General features: G+C 39.2%; 1 protein-coding gene across 1 annotated transcript in view; it reads right to left on the bottom strand.

Annotated features, from left to right (window-relative positions):
* The window catches only part of prkcea (protein kinase C, epsilon a), a 35,861-nt gene that overhangs the window by 5,264 nt on the left and 6,347 nt on the right, over window positions 1–24,250 (bottom strand). Inside the window, exons 2-12 of the mRNA XM_034213069.1 lie at window positions 11,801–11,864; window positions 6,909–7,074; window positions 6,784–6,818; window positions 5,520–5,608; window positions 5,088–5,217; window positions 3,898–4,040; window positions 2,842–2,944; window positions 1,996–2,204; window positions 1,021–1,194; window positions 698–852; window positions 213–351 (exon numbers count right to left, since the gene is read on the bottom strand). Coding sequence (XP_034068960.1) covers window positions 213–351; window positions 698–852; window positions 1,021–1,194; window positions 1,996–2,204; window positions 2,842–2,944; window positions 3,898–4,040; window positions 5,088–5,217; window positions 5,520–5,608; window positions 6,784–6,818; window positions 6,909–7,074; window positions 11,801–11,864 — 1,407 coding nt within the window. The remainder of the gene's footprint in view (window positions 1–212; window positions 352–697; window positions 853–1,020; window positions 1,195–1,995; window positions 2,205–2,841; window positions 2,945–3,897; window positions 4,041–5,087; window positions 5,218–5,519; window positions 5,609–6,783; window positions 6,819–6,908; window positions 7,075–11,800; window positions 11,865–24,250) is intronic.

Genomic DNA, 24,250 nt, shown 5'->3' with positions numbered 1-24,250 from the left:
ATGAAGGAATGATAAAATCAAGGAAAGGAAAGACAAAAAAACGGAATAGGAACAAAGTTAGAAAAAAGATCGCTTAAATTTCAAAAACATTGGCAGATTAATAGATAAGGAAATAACTCTGAGCTTCAGCTGTACCAGTGACATTCAACTGCGTAAATGTACTAAGACAACAGAAATATAACGTTCAGCGTCCTGTGAAAAGCTCAGCTCACCTCAGGGGCGATGTAGTCAGGCGTGCCACAGAAGGTGGTGGTGGTCACGCCGTTCTTGATGCCCTCCTTGCACATGCCGAAGTCTGCCAGCTTACAGTGTCCCTCTGCGTCCAACAGGATGTTATCCAGCTTCAGATCCCTGGGAGAGGAAGACACAAAGAGAGAGAATGAGCACCATCTGGTTTATAGTTGGACTCTCAGGGAGAAGTGAGCAAGCAATGTGAAAAAAACTTGAGAATCACCACGTAATGTAAGTGTGAACCATGTTGTCATGCCCCTTCTGGTATGCTCCTGAGAAGATAAGAACTATTCGCAATTTTTTTTATAGCCTTCAAATATTTGTAACTTTTCTGAACTTACCAATGAGGATTGACCTCTAACACCAGACCGAATGTGAGTACTATGAAGAATCTATTAGTTATTTCAAGCTTCACAAAGACTTGTCTTGGGATGAAAAAGAGGAAGGTGGTGTTGGGGGTGTTTACCTGTAGATGACCCCGTTACGGTGCAGGAACATGAGGGCTGAGGTGACTTCTGCGGCGTAGAAACGAGAGCGAGGCTCATCGAACTTCCTGGATCGCTGAATCTGGAACATCAGGTCGCCTCCGTTCACATATTCCATAACAAAAAACAAACGGTCCTGCAGATAAAGACAAAGTATGAGACAGAGAAAATGATCAAACTATCCCATCTGTGTGTGTGTGTGTGTGTGTGTGTGTGTGTGTGTGTGTGTGTGTGTGTGTGTGTGTGTGTGTGTGTGTGTGTGTGTGTGTGTGTGTGTGTGTGTGTGCCTGCCGGGCGCTCCTACCCGTGTCTGGAAGCAGCAGTACAGCTGGGTGAGGTAGGGGTGTCGGCGGGCAAGGGCCAGGATGCGCTTCTCGGTCATGGTGCAGTCCACGTCATCGTCCTGCAGGATCACGTCTTTCTTCAAGACCTTGACAGCGAAAACTTCCTCTGTCCCCTTCAGCTCCGCCAGCATCACCTGGAAAAAAAAGAAATAAGGAGATGTCAAGTCAGGAGGTTCAGTTGAATCTGAACTGTTTAAAACTGATGATAGTTGGAAACGAAGGCTGCACGGTAAAAACAGTTTGCCCTGATAAACATCTGATAAAATGCTCCATTCAGTTTATGGAAAATAGGACATGAAGGATAAAAATAGGTGTTCTTGAAAGATTCAAGTACTGATTGTGTTCAAGGACATCAAGGTGTAAATACAAAGATAGAACATGGTTGACTATTTATTTACACAACCAACAGACACTTTAGCATGCATTTACAGCCATTTAGAGAACGGACGTTGTTGGTGTCCACTTTAGTCTTTAGCTCTTCACCAGCTGTTTGCTGCTAGTTTACATTGTTTTTTTGCTAAAAACAGTTGCGTTCTGCTAGAAAGAAGCATAATAAAAGTGGTTAGAGTGGACTAAAACAGAAAATAAAACAAACCAATGGGTGCTAAAACACTTTATAGAGGAACTGCAGAGTTGCGTTTAGTCATTTTATTAGTTGTTAATATAGAAATATTGATAAATGCAGTGTTATAAACTAAAGTTGTAAAGCTTTAAAAGCGTGGTTTGCTGTTTGGTTTGGTATGCAGTGAAATGTAACGTGTAAAGACATCTGCCTCCGTACAACATAATTGACGTGTATTGTTCTATTCTGGTCCCTGATGCCTATTATGAATAATTATGAACAGGCGGTTAAAAAAACACTGTTTCAATTATGAACATAATAAGCAGTAAACAAACAAACATCCCCCTCAAACGCCTTCTCCGTGTGGCCGCACCTTGCCGAAGCTGCCTTTGCCGAGAACCTTGATGAAGTTGAAGTCCTTGAGGGTCCTTCTCTGGATCTGTCCGTTCTCCCTGCCTGCCGAGGAGGAGGAAGAGGAGGAGGTGGTGGAGGAGGAGGAAGAGGAGGAGGAGGAGGAGGTGTGTTGGGGTCCCTGCTGGTCGAGCGACAGCGCGTCCTGCAGGCGCACTAACTGTGCCAAGTCTGTGGGTGTCAACGGAAAAGCATATAATAAGACATCAGCGAAAACAGGCGGAGTGTCTTTTCTACAGTCAGCCCGTTGTGCAATGTGTTTTTAAAAAGATGCTGCTTATTGTTCAAATCTAACATTTCATTATAATTAAGATGATTAGATTAATAATGATCAACCCTAATTAACCCTAACCCTATGTTGAAACCTGGGATGACTCAGTTACAGTTAACCTGATCAGGGTGGTCAAACAGCAGCAGTGCGTTGTGTTTTTGTTCCTCAACATTAGGCTGCATTAACGAAAATAAAAAATTGGATATCTTCCACAATAGACAAAGTAAACTTTTATTTCACGGTTTGTAAAGTGTGAGAGGACGATGACTAACTGTGACAAACAAATGGTTGTAGGCGGTGGGGCATAATTCTTTGATAATGTAAGTATATATTTACAAGGACAACACCACATTCAACCACTGAGTTCTTAAAGAGAGAATCAACATTATTTCTGAAATGGAAACACTACCTCTTACAGGTCAAATGAACACGTTAAAACCACATGCTGCTAAGAATGCACCCCAAAGAGCTTTGAAATGCCTGTTTATGACAAAGCTGTGTTTTGTTTTACTGAGTGTGTGTTGTGTTCAGCGTTACCCTGCTGTGAGGGGGAGGTGGGGACAGCTGTCTGGCTGAAGCTGTTGTCCTCAGTCTGGGAGAGCTCAGGAGGAGACTGGGGAGGGTCCTGCCCTGGAGTCAACTGGAGAGAGGGGAACACAACATCTTCAAATCCTTTACATGAGTCAGGGAGATCAATCTCAGCATCTCAGCTAAAGGGAGTTACTTTGCATCTCCAAAAAATACACTGAAGCAGGATAAACAATTTTTTTTACAAAGCCATACATTTACGTTTAAATGGTATATTAAGAAAAAACTCATAATTGTACAAAAATAACTTAATCTCAGAGTTTGTAGTTACAGCCTTCCAGCTACATGCCTCCGCCAACCAGTCCGGTCACAGTTTGCATCTATGTCTTTCCAAAATGTCATCACGTAATTTTATTGTATTTTATATTTTTGTTAAATTGTCATTATTAGCATTGAAATGCTTCAGTGATAATAGACACACATGTGTTTAGTGAAGTCCCAGTGACCTTAACATGAGACAACCGAAATATAATCAGTTCATCCAAAATATGTTGGAATATGTATGTATGTAACGCACAAAATCCTAATGGATAACACATAGATAATTGGAAATGTTGTGTTTTTGTTTTTCAAGGAAGCACGTTGCTCTATTTTGCAAGGTTGGGTCAACCTTATCATGCCGCAGACCTTATCAAATTATGATTTGAACTCATTTTTAGCAAAACAAATTGTGATTTTAGCCCGTAAATCCCTTATATAGCTTCTATTCTTTTTTTTAAAATGTCCTTAATTCGCCGTTGTACACATGTGATTGCTATCTGTCATTACTGATTGCTTTTTAAATGAGACCCCGAATTTGTTGCCAAATCTGGGCAAGTACCAGCAGGGAAACAGGTTTTTATTTTTTCAATATTTAACAAGGGATTTATTTAGAAAGGGTACAATTTATTTAGAAATCAAAAATAACTAAATGATTGGTATAAACTACAAAATATGTTTCAAATGTTGAAATAAAACCTGTAAATATCAATGGAAATATTTGTATTTGTGAGAACGACTTGTTACCTTCCTTCTGCGCAGTGCGGTGTTGGAGATCTTGTCAGGCGTGACTCCGAGGTCAGCCAGGACCTTGGCGATTCCTCGGGCATCCACACCGCAGTTAGGAGCTACATTGGACTCACACCGCCTGTGCACATTCATCTTACACACTGCAGGACAACAGAAACACATGGAAATGGTTCAGTTTAACCCAGGAAATACTGGCCTTTTAATACAAATGTTGCCTTTTAGTTAAAGACATCAAACTCCACTGGCAAATGCAATCAAGAGCAAATTGGTGTTCATTCAATTACCATAGACTTATAAATCATACTGTACCTGTGTACCCATGGGTTTTACCTTTGGAAATATAAAGTTAAGTTAATATATCAAAGATTTAAATTATTTATGATAACTTAACTTCAGCCAGTAAAACACTAGAATGGTGTTTTGGAAACAGCTGTGAGAGTGAAAACCTCACACGTTGCAGCATGTCTTACCTCTTTAGATGCTGAATTTACTGTATATAGAATTGCATCTATCAATTGTCATTATCCATTCATCTTTTAAAAAATGTTTTTCTTAATACATTTGTTGGGGTTAAAAAAAATCTGAAAGCCAAGGTGGCCTCTTATAATAGCTTGCTTGGTCCAAACAACAGTACACAACTCAAAATATAACATTAAACAGTATTATTATTGATTTTACTTTAAACATTTGAAAGGCAGCAGGTCCCTAGAATCATCAAATGTTTCAAATGTAACTTGACTAAACATTTAAATTGACTACTAAAAACATGTCTTAGTATAGAACAAATATGTATACAAGCAGACAGATACTCATAGGATGATACCTGATCATACCTGATTTTGAGCAACACTTGTACAAAGCAGATTTTTTCTAAATGTAATACAAAATCCTGGATGTGCTCCAAAAACGAATTCCCTTGTTCTCTGGCCTATGAGCCAACATTTAACCATTGTTTTTCAACTCACTAGGAAACAAGCAGGATGAAACACTTCTTGGCAGGGATACAAAGGCATGTGTTGGTATTTATTATTTACCTGTCATGAAAATTGAACTTTTAATTTCTTAAGTGCTTTCATAAAAAAATAAACATTCGTCTTTTTTATCCAGTCTTTGACTTCAGCACATTGACACTCAAATGCATCGCATGTGAGCCGATGGTGTAAATTCCCCACTGCACCGGAACTAACCTTTGCATTGCAGGCCCTGCCTCATGAGGCCCCACAGCAGGGAGCCACAGTGGTCACAGAAGGTGGGCACCTTGTAGTTGTGAATACTGAACTTATGGGGCATGTTAACACTGAACCGCTGTGAACCCACCTACAGAGGGAGACACACACAGACACACGCAAACACACAGACGGTGTTACAAAGAGGTAATTGTCGCATTATCGGAGGAATAATGCATTTCGGCTGGAGTGTTAGTACACAGTGTACACATGTTAACTTAAGTAGAAGATTTATTCACAAAAGGCCTGAGTGCTTCTGTCCATATTCTGTTTTTCTGATTCACTTTGTGTGTGTTGGATAGGTAATAAACTCTTTATTAACAAACAATTCATTTTCAAGTCTTTTCATGTATTACCAACATACTCTCTGTGTACTATGATGTTTGCCTGTACCTCCTCAGGTGTGTCCTCCTGCTTCTTCATCCCGGCACACTTGGTGATGATGAGCTCATGGCAGCGCTTGTGGACGACACACGTGCACACTGGAAGCACAGCATCAGCATCACACGTAAACACATTTTCTTAAATTAGGTCAAATAAAGTGTACGTGTCCACTACTTTGACCTGGTAGAATTTTGTTTTACGCTGATTTAATACCACCCAGACTTAACTGAACCACATTACATTTGATTAAAACAATTTAAATAATAGAATCTCATAACTTCTTAAACTGTTTCATTTGATTTTACAAAGCCTCAACAAAGTGTTGCTAACAGTAGGGATACACCGATTGTGAAATACTTGGCCGATACCAATGTTTTAAAAAATGTGGTCAAATGCCCATGCTGACAACCACGTTTTTTGTTGTTTATTAGGTTTTCTATGTGTTATTTATTCATCCTTTGAAACAGGATTTCAGTTATGAGAGGAATGTTATTTAAATGTATTTTCATAGCCCAACAAATATGATGTTTATGAAACTTAAATTTGAAAAAGTTAAGTGTTTACAAAGACAATTGACTTGCCAGTGTTGTGTGCAGCCAGTGGCTTCTTCTCTGAATCAGCAGCTGCCATAGCAGCATGCTAACTACTGTTGTTGGACCCTGATCGCAAATAATTTAAACAACGTTTAGCCATCGCAAAGTTACTCCAAACCAACAGAGGAACATTTGCCAGTGAATGTCATTCTCTATATGCCTATAGGTCGATGGCAGTCAACAAGGCAAATATTGATACCTTTGTTCGGCATATAAATCTGTGCTTCTCTAGTATACACAGTTTAAACTGAAGAAAATGATATCAGATATCAGATTAATATTCATCATTTTGGACAATCCAGTGAAACCCTGCATCACTTTCAATGAAAACATATTTAATTATTTCTACAATATCTAACAGTTACAATTAATTATTAATATATGATTGTAATTCCTTGTGAACCTCGTCCGAGCAAAGATTAAGTATCAAATATATGAGTTGATTCACACTCCCAGCTAAAGTTTTAAGGATGTTTGCAGAACATATGTATTAAAAAAGTGAATGCTCATTAGCATTTTTAAAGTGGATGCTGTTGGAGAAATGCAGGCCATCTGTGGCTCTGGGCGGAGGTGGCTTGAGACCAAATCACAGCTGTCCTTCAGCAACATGTAATCCCACTTGTGTTCTCCTGCTTAAATAATAAATGATCGAAATTGGATTCCTGCAGAAAAGTACTCACCCTGACACTGGTATCCCTGCTTCCCCAGCACGCCCCTGTTGGATCCCACACACAGGAGGTTGGTTTTAATGAAACTCAGCAGCAGGTACATCAGATCAGGCTGATATGTGTTTGTGTTGCCTTACCAGATGAAATCTCTGCAATGTGAGCAGTAGGTTGGTTGCCTCAGGTATGTGGCCATGAACTTGTGTCCGTTGACTTGATGGACGCGTCTTCGGACGGCGCCCTGTCGCCGGCGAGGGCCAATCCTCTCTCGAAACACCCGCTCCTCATTCTCATTGGTCCCCGTGGCTGTGGAGTGAGCACACATGTTAATGGGTATGAATCTAAATGTATCACTGATTCTTGAATATTACTTTCAAAACATACAGTGCTTTAAGGTTACACAGTAAAGCTATTGCACTGGAAAAATAAGAAAAGAAACATGACTCTGGTCATTTTAAGTGCTTTAGCTTTTCTTTAAGCTTTTGAGGAATATGAAAAGAGAATGATAAAGACACAGAGGAAGATGGTCATGTTAAAAGTCTCACACCAACATTTTCTTTAATTTACACACTTTTTTTTGTTACTTTTTACATTTTGTTTCACCTATTCTTTGTTAAGGCCCATCGATGTTACTTACTGAGATGCTTTGTACAAATAAGGATCATTTTGCATCATGTTGCTTGAGATGTTTAATCATTCAACGGCCTCTCAACCCCCCCCCCCCCTTTCCTCCCTTCCTCTTCCTCACAAACATCCCACACCTACCAGAGGCCTATGTATGCATACGTGCGTGTGCATGCTATTTATACTTTCATGTGTGGGCACTAAAACGAAGGACAGCATATTAAAATACTCCTCCTCAGCGAGCAGCATCCAACCAGCCGTTCCCTTCCTCTCTGCATCTTCCCGGAAAAAGATAAATGGTTTCCGAGGGTAACCTTAAGACAAGAGAACCACCTCCACTCTCACTCCCACACACACTCCTCTCTCTGCGCTTCTGTCCTAGTTCGCCTTTCTTTCACACTCCCTCCATCTCTCTCCCGGGTCCGTTATAGATGTGGTTACTGCTGAGTTCGATTACAGACAAGCTGCCGAGGGACTCTGTGTGTGTGTGTGTGTGTGTGTGTGTGTGTGTGTGTGTGTGTGTGTGTGTGTGTGTGTGTGTGTGTGTGTGTGTGTGTGTGTGTGTGTGTGTGTGTGGATGGTGGTGTTGATGTGAGGGGGGAGACAGCTTAGCAGGCCATTACTGGGATCACTTTGTTTTACATAATACATCATCCATCTGTCCTGGACACACACACACACTGACACACACAGGCATGCTGACAAGGAGGCATAACAACAGTTAAGAGCGATCGTCGTGGAGACAGACGTGCTCTGGTTCAGATGAATGACCAACTGGGAGAAGGCCGTCCAATAAACGCACACATATTGACGGACAGAAGATAGACATGTAGACGAGCAGCAGGCAGCGGGGACAGAGAAGAGGGAAAGCTGAACTGCAGATGGTGATACAAACAAATATGACAGAAAAATGAATAACAATACAAGCGTGGCAGTAATCCATCTGCTTCCCCAATAATAGTTGTAGATACATGTATACAAACATCTAGAATATGGTTAATATTCTAAAGGAATCAAAAGACAAGATAACTAGACAAAACAATAGATATTATGCAATATTCAATTAAGTTGCAGTCATTTGAGGTATTGGGATTGTAGCAGCTCCTCAAACAATCTTTCAGGATTTAATAAAACAACATTTTGAATAGGCTGAGGACAGTTTTACTCAAATTTAAGCAGTTGAGATTTTTTTTCTTCATATTTTGGATTTCTCTTATAAGGTTTATAAGACTTTGGATACATCTGAACAAAGTCACCTTAAGATTGAAACACTTTTGGCTTGTTTTGTGACATTAGTTTTGTAAATGCTATATTATTTTCTTAAAGAGGTTACATTAACTTGTATGGCTTATGACACAGCACTATTAGAGGTTAAATGATGAATGATGGCGTTCATGTAAACCAAAGATTATACGACAAAATAAAAACAAATGTAGGTAAAACTGCCTTAACAATAGGCTGAGGTATAATTTAGTATGTAGATACATAATAAGCATTAAGGGTGATTTGAGAAAATCATGTGTTGATATGTGTTTGTTTCTGACTGTTTTAACTGGAGAATTATTTCACCATACTCTTGATCATAAAGCCCTTTTGATAAACAGTCATTTTGCTTTTGCTCTGTTATTTCTACTGTTAAGAACTTTGAAAACTTGTTTTTAAAGTGGCATAAAGATGACAAAGATGACATGGTATTATTATAATGTTATGCCAAATTGTGGGAATTTAAATGATGCACTGAATCTATGTCATTCATTTCCCCAAAACAGTGCCAACGCGTTATTTATTTGGATCAAGATATAAAAAGTAGACTTTTAAAAAGTATAGTTTTGTCGTAAAAATAAAATGAATTAAACATTAGTCTTGTTATTAAAAGTCTTCAGTCATGAAGGTTATCTTTTAATCTTGGGGGGATGTGAATAAAATATTTATAAGGGAAGCGAAAAGGATGAAGAAAAAGAGAGGGAGAAATCGCAGATGGTGAGATTAGGTCAGATTACTGTTCTGATTTGCTTCCTGAGACCAACAGATGTACAAGGAGAGGAGAGGAGGAAAGAGGAGAGGAGGAAAGAGGAGAGGAACGACTCCTTCCAGCCTCTGAAGCTGCAGAGAGAACAGATTGCACCCAGGGAAAAAAGGAAAATAAATCTGCTAAAAATACCACCTCATCCTCTAGTTCTCACCCTCAAACTATCCATCCCTCCTATCAGCACACACACACACACACACACACACACACACACACACAACACACACACACACACACAAACACACACACCACACACACACACACACACACACACACACACAACACACACACACACACACACACACACACACACACACACACACACACCAACACACACACACACACACACAACACACACACACACACACACACACACACACACACACACACACACACACACACACAACACACACACACACACACACACACACACCACACACACACACACACACACACACACACCCACACACACACACACACACACACACACACACACACACACACCACACACACACACACACACACACACACACACACACACACACACACACACACACACACCACACACACACACACACACACACACACACACACACACACACACACACACACACACACACACACACACACCCACACACACCACACACACACACACACACACACAACCACACACTTTTTATCAGCATACATTAACATCATGAGCACTCATGCCAGCTGAACTCAGGGAGGAAGTTCAGGAGTGGGCGGGGAATGGGTCGTGAGGTAATCACAGAGTACCCAATCATCGATGAGGAGGGCAAGACACTGACACTTGAGTCTGCACATGGTGTGTGTGTGTGTGTAATCCATGGCTCAATCTCACCTACTATTTTAAGAATCTACTCCCTCTCTCTCTCTGCCCTCTACTGCTGCAACCTCAGACACACACACACACACACACATATATATATATACATTCTGAATATACATGCACACTTTCACTGGAAGGCAAAGAACAGTTTCTATTTATAACCAGGTGTGAACGTATCCAGGTGCAGGTGAAAACCTCTCTTATCAGGCAGCAGAGTGTATGTATGCAGAAAAGGTGTGAGAGGGATATATTCTAAATGTTTTCATGGTTAATGAAATCAAACAAATAGAGGATAAGGAAATGGAGAAGAACAGAGTGAAGGAGAAAGTTCTTTGAATTCTGTTGAGTAACTTTCGGAGAAAACAGGAAGTTATCTTTCCATCGCTCTCTATGGCCTCTAGGTTTAATGCAGTAAACTGGCAGTGATTGCAGAGGATGTGTGCGCACTAAATTATGCTAAACCGGCAAAAACTGTTTGTGTTTTTCAACTAAGGGGCAGCGAAAACAAGGAGTGAACACAACATTAACATATGTATACCCTTTAAATTGGACATTTACACATCCAGCAGTTACAGAGAGACATTATCATTCATTTGGAGTCATGTTTTGTCCACCTGATGAATATAAGTCTGTCTTACTTTTAGCACTGCCTGAGGTCTCTACCAACACTTCAGAGGAATATCTGACGGTTTTAGCTGCAAAATGTTCCAAGATGTTCACAAGCTTGTCACCTTCTGTGTTTTTCTGCAGTTTGGTGCTGAGCAGGTAGTATAAAGAAAATGTTTACAGCTCTTTATATAAACACAGTAGCCTGCTATAGCCAAAGAATGACACTATGAGACTGGTGATGGCCTAACCACTAAACAATTAGCTAAAACTTACAATAGAGCTCCGTTAAAACAGACGGGAGCTTCAGATATTTCTCTGTAGGATCATACTATGAGTCACTGTTATAAAGTGTTCTTACTTTGTCATTTGATGTGTTGTTATTATTATAAAATATAAGTTAAAGCTGCTTTAAGTTCATGTTAAAAGACCCAATCTGATAAGTCCTTGGGGATATTATGGAAATACAGAGTAATACAAGGCATGACGTTATTTAATAATATGAAATATACATATATTCTTTTATTCTACCTTACCACCTGCTTGCACCTGATAGACAAACAAAAGTGGGTGTGATTGATTGAAAAGTTTATTAACAGTTTATTAACAGTGTCATATTTAAGCTCGTTTTTTTAATCCTCACCAAAATGTCATCTGTAAAGCAACGCTCTTTCCATCAACAATGGGCCAAATGACTTTGTGTAATGTGGCAAAGAAGCTCCTTATAGTGACGAACCCAGATCATTTTCACTGAAAGCTCTATGAAGTGTTTTCAGCAGCTTTCCGCAGCAGATTGAGGCAGACGTTTTCCATATCTAGTTTGCTTAAAACTGAACTATCACATACCACCGTGTCTGCATGTGTTTGAAAGTGAGATTCCCTCAGTTTTAGTAGAAGAAAAAAAGGTCTTGTGGTGGTTTTACCTTCAGTGGAGGATCCGGACAGATCAATGACCACGTACACCTTCCCCTCCGGCTCCAAGTCAATCTGCAACAGACAGAGAAACACAATGTAAATCAGTGAGAAGTAACCCAGCTGAACAGAGAGTGCAGCAGGGGGCTTTCCTCCAGCACAAACAAACACAAGAGGTCATTATCTTCAATACCATTACACTCATCCCCACCACTCACTGTCAGAATCTTCATTACTATTTTCATTTCTAACCTTAACATCATCACCATTAAATGTATCTGATATTTGTAACTGATATTTTTATATAAATGACTTCTTATAACAGGGCTTTGCACCTGGTGTTTTCAAGCATTCTTGACTGGAATCTGCCCCTTTGATCTCGATGCGAAACGTTAGGTACTGTAGGTGGAGCTGGCAGACTTAACAACAAATATGACTTGCTGCTGAAGCGGTTCAACTGGTTTTATTTTGCTGATGAAGGGTTTGTCAGGACGCAGAAAGAGGCAATGTTAGGAGGCTTACAGGGGCACCAATGATGGATGGCAAGCGAACCAACATTTATCAGATGTCTTTCCGGTCAAATTGACACACATGTCCATTTTTACCCCCTGCACGTCCAAAATAAGCTGTGGAGGAATAGACACAAAGTGTGTTGTTATATAGATTTAATGAACCATTTTACTCTTGATGTGATTTACCTGGGGCAATTGTGTTTTTGATATACATGTAGAGAGAAAATGTAAGTTATTTAATAGTCAATGCTTTAGAAGCATACAATTGAATTGACCGTTTCTGAATCGCCCAGAAAATTCTAAATAAATGGTGAATCTCTAGTGTAACATGCTTGGTGTGTCTTTTAATAAGAATGCTGTCTGTTTAATTAAATCATATTTTGATGGAAGCCACAGACACTCATCTATAGTGAGGGACCTACAGTAGGATAGAGGTCTGATAGAAAGAATACAGAGCTAACATTGGCCCTTTGTTCAAACCCACCTTTTAAATATTGAAAGCAGAGACAAAAAAACAAATAATTTAGAATTCAATACGTATTATTTAAAGTATGAGGTCTTATCTTTAGAAAGTGGAATATGAGTATGTCAATTAAACTGATAAGGCCACAGCTGATTTAGTGTATGTTGCAGTCATTTCCTTACAGATTAATCAAGTGTAACATTAACCTTCTGCTGTTATCATTGTGGATATGGTGAACATATTAAACAGCAACAATAAAACAAGTTAAGGGTCGTAAAATACAATGAAAAATAGTAAATACATTTAAAAATATCATATTCCCAACAGTCAAAGCAGCTTTTTAGACAAAATGTCGTTGTGCTGAGATGAGTTTTTTTTTTTAGATCACCAGCGAGCCCAGCCTCTCTGTCAGCCGACTGTAAAATGGTAAGAATTGATTTTTTGTGTTATACTCATGGGGGTGTTCAGAGTAGCCAACAACAACAAAGACTAGTTGTTGGAGGATGACTAAGGAGGGAATACCTGCGTTATAATCAAATATTCCTCATTAAACATGCCATTAATTACCAATTAATGAAAGCAAATGAAGTCACCATATTTATGTGTGTCAATCATTAAAGTTTGAAGATATTCATTAGCAAACATAATAAATTACCCGTCGGAATGAGTTCTGTGTGTTTGAGCAGGTGCCATCGAAAATAAATACATTTTCCTGCTCAGACATTTCGAGATAAGCAAACATTCAATCTGTATACGCACAAGACTTATTCAACAAACAATGACATCACCCTCCCTTCAATACGCAAGTACAGAGATTAGATAGAGTGCAACAGAGAGCGCTGGAGAGACATACGACACAGGAGGAGAGAGTGCAAGAGAGAGTGAGAAAGAGAGGTTTAAATCCTTCGTTAAGCTCTGGGACAGCAGCAGATCCTCTTATGCAACGGACACACACAGGAAGCAGCACACACACATACATGTCCATGCATTGCTGAGAATGAGACACAAACACCGCATAGGAACTATAACAATAGAATATAAATACTTATCGTCTACACAGTAAATCTGTATGCAAAAGCTACTGAAACACATAATATCAAATCAATTACATATGAAAGCCATACACAACATAAGTCACATTTAAAGGAGTCGCAGGTACTATATGGTGAGATCAAGGTGTAATAAATATATTTAAAGTGTTGTATCAAGCCAGCTTTAAATGTTTTAACTGGCAGTTCTTACTGATCGAGATATTTGGAGGCAATTGCAATTTTTGCAATGGATGTTTTTCCATCACACGGGTGATTCTGTACCTTAGCCCTGAGGCAGAAGCTGAAAGTGGTGATTTAGATGACGGCTGTGGCCATGTTATATCACGCACACTGCATACAGCTCATGTAGAAACAGCAGCAAAGACACAAACTCATAGGAGAGGAATTAAGATCAGCACAACCCGGGAATCATCTGGTAGATCATATTGCATTTCAGCAGTTATCTCTAAAACACTGACTATCTGCAGGTTGAGAAAAACTATGCTGTGAATGTGTTTAGAAATGACAGTAATCTTTTGATTGAATACTTGTGGGTCCCTGAAAAATATCAAGGACTGATTGAAATGCAGCACAGCAACAGGGGATTCAACATGACTGTGGTGTGCTACACAAAGTACAATATATTTGTATTTGAAATCATGACTTTGAGCTTGATATAGTTAAATAAAGTCGAAGAAAGAGTATATAGCACATATGAGCATAAGCGCTGTATCAACCTTTTGTTGCATGTATAAAACATGACAACAGCATGGGATTTGTGACCTATAAATGCTGTTGCATTCTTGATGTCTACCCTTGAAAATGATGTGCTAATCCCCAAATGTAACCTCTTGCATAACAGTGCATCTCAGCGGGGATTTCAGCTGAAAGATAGACTCAGAGTGATTTGGAACAGAGTGGAGCAAATGGACAACACCATCATTGATTTAGAGCTCGGGATCCCGCGGTGGCATGCCAGCCAATAACTGAACTGTTCTCACATCACTCGTGTCTGGGCAACAGGCCGGTGTGGGGCCTTCAAGCTTGTATTTTCTATCCAAATCAATAACTACTACTACTCCACAGATATGTGTATTAAAAGTTGTATTAGGCCTTGCCAGAGTTACATTTACATTTTTGGCAGAATGGGATATTTTCTACTGCATTTACAGGCTGTTGAAGTGTAAGTAATTTCAGAAATGAAATGTGAAATAAATCTATGTGACAAATATCTGACACTGATTTTAGCTATGCAGATATTTCTATGGAAACCGTTCTACTACAGTATAACTACACTGAACAAAAATATAAATGCAACACTTTTGTTTTTGCTCCCATTTTTCATGAGATGAACTCAAAGATCTAAAACATTTTCTATATACACAAAATAACCATTTCTCTCAAATATTGTTCACAAATCTGAAAAAATCTGTGATAGTGAGCACTTCTCCTTTGCCGAGATAATCCATCCCACCTCACAGGTGTGGCATATCAAGATGCTGATTGCACAGGTGTGCCTTAGGCTGGCCACAATAAAAGGCCACTCTGAAACGTGCATTTTTGCTTTATTGGGGGGTCTGGGGGGGTCCGAAAACCAGTCAGTATCTGGTGTGAGGGGTAGGGTTAGGGTAATGTTGTGAATCGAGTGGCCTGTGTTCGTCGTCCATAACATACGCCTGCCCATACCATAACCCCACCACCACCATGGGCCACTCGATTCACAACATTACCCTAACCCTACCCCTCACACCAGATACTGACTGGTTTTCGGACCCCCCCAGACCCCCCCAATAAAGCAAAAATGCACGTTTCAGAGTGGCCTTTTATTGTGGCCAGCCTAAGGCACACCTGTGCAATAATAATGCTGTCTAATCAGCATCTTGATATGCCACACCTGTGAGGTGGGATGGATTATCTCGGCAAAGGAGAAGTGCTCACTATCACAGATTTATTCAGATTTGTGAACAATATTTGAGAGAAATGGTTATTTTGTGTATATAGAAAATGTTTTAGATCTTTGAGTTCATCTCATGAAAAATGGGAGCAAAAACAAAAGTGTTGCGTTTATATTTTTGTTCAGTGTATGTATCCTAGCAACAGACAGTCCTACGGTTGCACTGCTGCCTTGTTTTGGTGGGAGCTAGTAAAATACTGTAGCTCATAACAGAACTGCTCAAAAGTAAAGTACAAGCGTACAAGGGAGTGTTCAATGAATTAGAAATGGCTGGTACATATTTATTTGTATTATTTAATATTTAATTGTAAGAGGAACTGGCTAAATCTACAGGAGAAAATTGAAGTATTTTGTGGTAAAAAACTAGAAGAGTGCTGCTGTCAAACTTTAAAGAAGGTTAACACTTACTAACATAAATTACAACTATAGAGACAGGGTGGCTTCTCATTAGCATCTCAACATGGGGTTTACACCATCTAAAGAACTGAAACGTATAGAAGAAGAAGCACAGAGAGTGCTAGTTACACTAATGATGGTTTCTTTCCATGTTTGTGTCTTGAAAAGCCGAACCAGGGAGCAAAAATTCAATATAAACTGTTATTTTACTGGCCACCTCAATTGAAACCTGTTTTAGTTGTTCTGGTTCCAGCATTGTACGTTCTGGCTCAATGGAACCATCGTTAACATTATAAGTCACACCTGTGCTGTTCCTGCTCTGAAAAGTCACCATGTCTGCCGTGAGAAAGCTCTACGGTCTCAGATTTCTGAGATTGTAAGCTCATCTGTCTCGGTTTGATCATTCACAAACCATTTAACTACATAAACCGAACCCTTCAGCCGGTAATTCAGGATAAAGCAAACACTAATACATATGTAGTATTTTGAATGAACCTCCCTCAGGCATTTTAATGTAATAAAGTCAACAATGGGTTGTACTGGGGCATCAATTAGTTTAATTATAGGATGAGATAATACAATTTTAAAAGTTGAATAATTACTAGTTGGGCAATGAGACATTACATTGCTATTCCGTATTGCTGCACTTGACTATTTATTAATAATAAATCAAATGACTGTTATAATTGATATGCAAAAGGAAGCTTTTTGTGATGAACCAGAAGAATCATAACTTGACTCTTCAGTTCCCCTCAGCTATGCCCAACGTTTTAGCACCTTTTAACTCATGTTTTGTTTTTCCCCCTTTTCTGCTATTGTATGTTTTTTTTATGAAAAAGCACTAAAACCCATTGTACCCTGCCTGCCCTGAACCAGACAGATACAACTGGTTAGCTTAACGCTGCATTTAGCAGCTAAAGAGCCAGATATTTCTTCATAAGTTGGTGGAGACTAAAAACAGATCTAAAAGAAAAGTAAATATTTGACTTCTATTCATCAATTGATAATGTTTCTGTATAAGTAAATGAAAGTCAACTGTTGGCTTACAGTTGGCTGGCAACTTTGGACAACATTGGTGATCTGATAATATTGGATTAAAATAGCATTGATGTGAGGAAAAACCTTGATTTGTAAGGTTTATAATTCCACAGAAAACCCACCACTGACGTGGTAAATTATAATACAACCCAGTCTCACGGCATTTCGTGTTCACCAACACGATTTTTAATCTATTGATTCGTGTTCACCAACAGGATTTGCCCCTTTTTTTCGTGTTGCACAGCACGATTTTAAAAGCAATGTATTTCTACTGCCTGCAGCACGTCTTTTTCTCCGGTCGGGTCGTGGGAGACCGGAAGCTGTGTGGTTCATAAAAACATATTCTTACTCAATATCAAGCCACAATTATTGCTTTTATTTTAAATCGTATAATTTTGGACTTTTGTTGCCGTCTGTGAGGAAAATAAATGGGGCTCAGAGCCTCAGAATACGGAAATCTGTATTTTAAATATTTTTTTCCTTCTAATTCGTTATTCTTTTCAAAATAACACACTGTTATTTACTCACCAATAACACACAATTATCCTTGCTTTTATTTATTGGTTTAATTCCATAATCTCGGGCTTTTTTGGCGTCCGTCAGGAACTGAATTTCAAGATAAAAATAACCGGAAACAGACGTAGGCCTATAAGGGACATTTCGAGCATCATTGCGATTGTTAACATTTCTGAGTTTAGGATGGCCGAAGACACTACACTACCCATAATCCCCAGCTATCGTTTAGGACTACAGTCCCCGTAAGGTTACGCAGAGCGTCAAACAGCTGTGTGAAATGGAACGAAACCACGCCAGACTATCCAAAACTGGAATCGAACGCCCCCCCAGAACTACACATGCTGGCTATTGTGTTTCGCAAAATGTTCTATGGGACGTCTCTACTGAACGTTTTCGTTTTTCCCACAATTAGAAGTTGCCAGTATTAAACACATTGGTGTTATCAAATGTAAAACATATAATTAATAAATGGGTGAAAATCGCTTGTGTCCATAATGCGCAGCATTAATACCCACATGACAGCTCATTGTTACTTTGTAATTCTACTCCACTACAATTCAGAGGTTAACCTGGTATTTTTACTCCACTGCATTTATTTGAGTTACTTTGCAGATTCTGATTAATTATGTGAAATATAAACAACCCTTAAATCAGACTTTAGTTACACCTGAGTAAAATTCAGGTAAGGTGATTGTCAAGTGCCAACAATCAGGAGAGATATTTGATAGTTGGTGCTTGAGAAGACTAAACATGTATCTGCAATTGACATGAATGGAAACGAGTAATAAAGTATATTCATTACTCGTTATTCTTTACTAATAGTTAATTAAAGACTGTATATTATGGCTATTTTGCACATCCCTTTCAAGATTTTCAAAGGTTTATTGACATATCATATACACAACTACGGTGTAGTTATGCAATGAATGAAACCCTTGGGTCACAGGTTCCTCAACAATGCATTACAAGACATCTATCAATATGTGTGTACCTCCACCATTAAACTGTCATATTCTGCACATTTCTTATTCTATCTACATACATAAGAGTATAATTCATATGTATAATATCAGTTAAAATAAGTGCTTCAACATAGTTAACATTGCAGGAAAGCAATATATTAGACGTTAAGTATTTTGTCAGGCTTAATATTTATCTGTAGATAGATACCCCCAAAGTTTTTTTCTTATTTAAAAGAAGACCTTAATCTGTTATTTAATGTTTAAATAAAGGTTAATTCGTTTTTCTGTTTTGCACCTCCTCCTATTAATATCTTTGTACATTCTGCACTAAACTGTTTTATTGTAGAGATCACTTATAGTATCTTCTTGATTTTTTATATTCTATATTTATACTTTCCCCCTATGAAAGTATGTACTCTTAATATTTTTTTAATCAAATAAAACACAATAATTCAATAACGTGCTTTAACCACTAGGAGGTGCACACAAGGTACACACAGCCATAATAACTTTGTATTATTAGTGTAGGACACTTATGTTTTCGTACAACATCTGAAGATGTGTAGTTTTATGCATGCTTTCACATAATTTTACAGCATATTGCTATACTATTTCAGACTCAGTATTTACATTCTTACATTCAAAGAAAATCAGTAATATCTTTAAAAACTACAGTCCTTTTATATCAGCTGTGCACCGTTATGGTGTAAATATAACCTATCTGTGAATTAGATCAAATGTAAAAGTCAGCCGAATTAGTGTTGATACTGCAAGGAGACGTATTGTGTGAAGAGAAATTGAAGATGTTGTTTAATTGTTGAATATATTTATGATCCACGTCAAGTATTCAGTTTCGGCGGCATTTTCTCAGTTTTTCCAAAGGTCTTCTCATCAGGGCTCTATAAATAAAGAACTACGGCAGATCTGTAATATACAATGCAGCCGAACCGTGTATTACAATGCCGTTATGTGATGACTGTCAAAGAGAAAAGCAAGAGCGCTCGGAATGAAGTATTATTTTATTCTTTTAAAATGTTTTCCGGATTTCATATCATATAAACACCAAATCCCAGCATGCATTGCGGCTAAAACATCCAATAAGCGAGCTTAAAACCATAGCTGAGGATCTTGGGTAATCGCTCGAAATGCCTACGTCTGTTTCCGGTTATTTTTATTTTGAAATTTAGTTCCTGACGGAAGCCAAAAAAGCCAGAGATTATGGAATTAAACTAATAAATAAAAGCAAGGATAATTGTGTGTTATTGGTGAGTAAATAACAGTGTGTTATTTTGAAAAGAATAACAAATTAGAAGGAAAAAAAGATTTAAAAAATATACAGATTTCCGTATCCTGAGGCTCTGAGCCCCAGTTATTTTCCTCACAGACGGCAACAAAAGTCCAAAATTATACGATTTCAAATAAAAGCAATAATTGTGGCTTGATATTGAGTAAGAACATGTTTTTATGAACCACACAGCTTCCGGTCTTCCTCGACCCGACCGGAGAAAAAGACGTGCTGCAGGCAGTAGAAATACATTGCTTTTAAAATCGTGCTATGCAACACGAAAAAAAGGGGCAAATCGTGTTGGTGAACACGAATCAATAGATTAAAAATCGTGTTGGTGAACATGAAATGCCGTGAGACTGGGTTGTATAATATGTATATTAAACTGTTTACAATGAGACACAATTGCCCAGAGACCAAAATCGATCTAATTTAAAATGACATAAAACTGAGAAGCTAGACCATTTTGCTTGATAAGTGGCTAAAAAACAATATCTAATCCTTAATATTAAGGATATACTGTATGGTCTATCACAGAATAATGGATTAAATCTCTTATAGAATTAGACATTACATTTAGCTGACGCTTTTAACCAAAGCGACTTACAATAAGTGCATTCGACCAAGAAGATACAAACTTGAAGAAAACAGAATCATATAAGTACATCAGGTTTCATAGAGCTAAAACATTTCAAGTGCTACTCAACTGGCTTTAGATAAGCCAGTCCTTTATTAGTGTTTAAGAGCTTTGATAGTAATTGTATTGCTCGAAGTGGAGTCGAAAGAGATGAGTTTTCAGTCTGCGCCGGAAGATGTGTAGGCTATCTGCTGTCCTTATGTCAAGGGGGAGCTCATTCCACCATTTTGGAGCCAGGATAGCAAACCTAGCAATAACAGAATGACAACGATAGAAGATTCTATCCAAATCAGCACCCTTAAATGAACTATAACGTGACTTGGATTTAACCTGCTGTACAGACACACACATGCACTTTCCCTGCCCAGACAACAAAAAGATGGGAGGAGAAAAAGCTGCAGCATCTAGTTCACCTCATTAATCCAGTTAGTCCAATTAGGACACTGTAACAGCCAGAGAGACTGATCACTTCACAAACAATCTCTCACACACACATACTGGAAGCTGAGTGAGCCTGAGGATTTTAAAATGGACTTCAAAGGGAGGTTAGCATTAAACACACATACAGGCTTAACCGTCTTGTGTTGGTCCCATTGTCACACGTTCAAACACACACACACCATATGCAGCAGCACAGAGAAGCACTCAACCAAGCAGACAGGGCACTCAAATCTTGCATTATATCAATACTGTGGAGCTAACCCCCTCCCACTCTCCGTCCAGCCAGCTCGCTATCTCTGTCCAAGCAGACAGCTCTCTCTGTCTCTCTCTCAGGAGCGTTTAGTCTCAGTGACAGCCTCCCACATCCATCTGTCAAATAACACATTTCGGCTTTGAGAGAGCTCGACCAAATTCACACAAAAAAACTGTGTGTTTGTGTTTGCCCTTCATTCGATAACTCAGCAGTGCGCAAGCGTGTCGGCACACACACACACCTCTTCTTTCTAAACAAAACAGACGAAGAGGGGGGTGGAATTCACCCACAGGCATGGAGAGTGTGTGCCATATCCACACACACACACACACACCACACACACACACACACACACACACACACACACACACACACACACACACACACACACACACACACACACACACACACACACACACACCACACACACACACACACACACACCACACACACACACACACACACACACACACACACACACACACACACACACACACACACACCACACACACCACACACACACACACCACACACACACACACACACACACACACACACACACACACACACACACCACACACACACACACACACACACACACACACACACACACACACACACACACACAGAGTGAGACAGCATGAGAGTCATGCATCTTTAATGTAACATCACAGACAGCTAATAATGTAAGAGGAGCTGAGCTAGGAGGTGGGAGTAAAGGGGGGAGAATGGGGGAGATTCCACAAAGGCCTCCCTCCTTCTGTGAGTGACTGGTCCAATGGACAGAAGGATAATTTGATTTAGGAGAATGGACTTTCCCGATGAAATCACGCTGTCTGTGCTCAGACGTCTTAGAGCTCACACACATCCAACACGAGTGTGTGATATCCAGATGGACTGGCAGACGGCTTGTTGAGTAGCCTCTGTGGATCAGACAGTCGACGTTTTTGTAATCGTCTAAATGAAAATATTCCTCCTGAAGACTCAAGTCGCAGGAGAAATCCCTGTTTCTAAGCATACAGTGAACCAATTGCAAAACTTTTTATAATAAATTAATCTCTAGGGCTGGGGTGTGATGATCGAACAACCTGAATCAAAGCATATATTTAATGATCAACAATCATTATCTCGATGAAAAGTGATAACATTCCATCATCAGATATGCTTTTATTTAGAAGAATCCCATGGCACATGTTTTTTTTCCAGGCGCACCTCTTGCGAAAAATTCAAACAGTACTAGCGGTGTTAACAAGCGGTGCGAGTGGTGTCATGTGACGAGAGTGCGGTCAATCCAGAGAGGGAGACCGAGGGTGTGTGTGACAGTGAGTAGCAGTAACATTATACTGGAGCTGTGTGTTTCAGTGAGGTGTGTGTATAGTTTCTTTGTTGGGGGATAATTGCTACAACTCCTCAAGACTCAAGCAACGATGCTGTATCTTTCGTTAGCGACAACTCCATGGATAACATCTCATCTTATTCATAAATGTATCTTTCTGGACATTTAAAAATAGACACACTCATGGGGTCACAGTAGGACCTGCTGTCACAAAACTCTCAAATATCCTCCAATTCCTACCCTTCCACATGCATTAAACATCCACAAACACACACACTTCTGCCCATATTGTCACAGTGGCAACAGTGCATCTTAAATCCAGTGTGTCCTACTTAACCAGCAGGTCAGTGATGGGTGGAGCCTGTGATGTCATACGACCTGCCATGCTAAGGGAAAAAGAGAGAGGGCTGATGACAATATGGCTGTGACCTCAATGAACAGGGACATGTCTTGGGAGAGGATGGCAACTCACGGCCACCACTCACACAAAGGTACAATGGTAAAATGCCGTAATGGATGACATTATTAACTTTCCATGCCAAAAATAAGGTAAAGTCTCTGTGAAATGAGAAAGTAGTTAATTTCATCCACCCATATTGGCAAAAAGCTTTGAGACTGTAGCTGGTGGGCTAACAACAGCTAACACACTAGCAATCCGGTATTTAGCTAGTCAGTCACAATATTTTCTCGGTACTTACTAGTACTTGTTCAAATCATTTGAAGAGTTATAAAAAACCCTTTGAGTTCATTAATGACAGACGTAACTGGACAATGAGCTCAGTATATACAAAGAAACAGTCATACCATTGTCTACCGTCTCATTACTGCCTGCAGAGCAAAACTCTATTGTGTAGCAGTTTATACTCTGACAGGCTCGATCACAAAGCTATAAGATATGTTACTTTCTTCCAAAGATTAACTTGATGCAAAAATGTGTGCATTTTTACTCTGCACCCCTGAAATTAACGTCATATCATACTGTCATATTGCAGCCAATGGGGGAACAAATCATGTCAACTTCCTGGATATATTCAGAGTCAGGATTTTTGATAGCTACAATATGTAATGCAAAGAAAAACGACGTACTGTAGGTGTCAAGAAATATTGGGAGAAGTGCTGCAAAGCGATTAACACAGACATAGATTTAGCTATTTTCGTTAAGGGGCGTTACACTTTTTGATACTGTCACTTATTAACACATCTCAAAGATTGAAATAAAAATATAGGCCTCAGATCTGCAATGACAACTGGAAGGCTTTCACTGTAGGCTCAGACAATTACATTAAAACATTGAACAGTGTGAACCGTTTTAAAAATAGGAATGGTGACTGGTCTCTTCTTGTAGTCCTTCATTTATTAATCCTGGCGGCTGTAAGTATGAGCATGTGAGTGTGTGTTGATGCCAAGATTCAAACAGGCTGGCTGACATCTGACGTGGTCCGTGTCCCGGTGAGGAAACGTTACACTGTGTGGTCATCTTGTCTTAGAAGCTCCTGGCAGCCTCCAGCTTGATATATGTACATGTACACACCAACTATTTCCTCACCTCCTCTTCTACTTTCTCTCCTTCATCACCATTTTCCTGCTATTATATCTCTGTATTTTACTTGGTTGAAGACTTTTACACTTTTATAAAG

This window comes from Gymnodraco acuticeps, unplaced genomic scaffold, assembly GCF_902827175.1.
Source record: "Gymnodraco acuticeps unplaced genomic scaffold, fGymAcu1.1, whole genome shotgun sequence".
Lineage (NCBI taxonomy): Eukaryota > Metazoa > Chordata > Actinopteri > Perciformes > Bathydraconidae > Gymnodraco > Gymnodraco acuticeps.
This window is presented reverse-complemented; position numbering and strand designations above follow the sequence as displayed.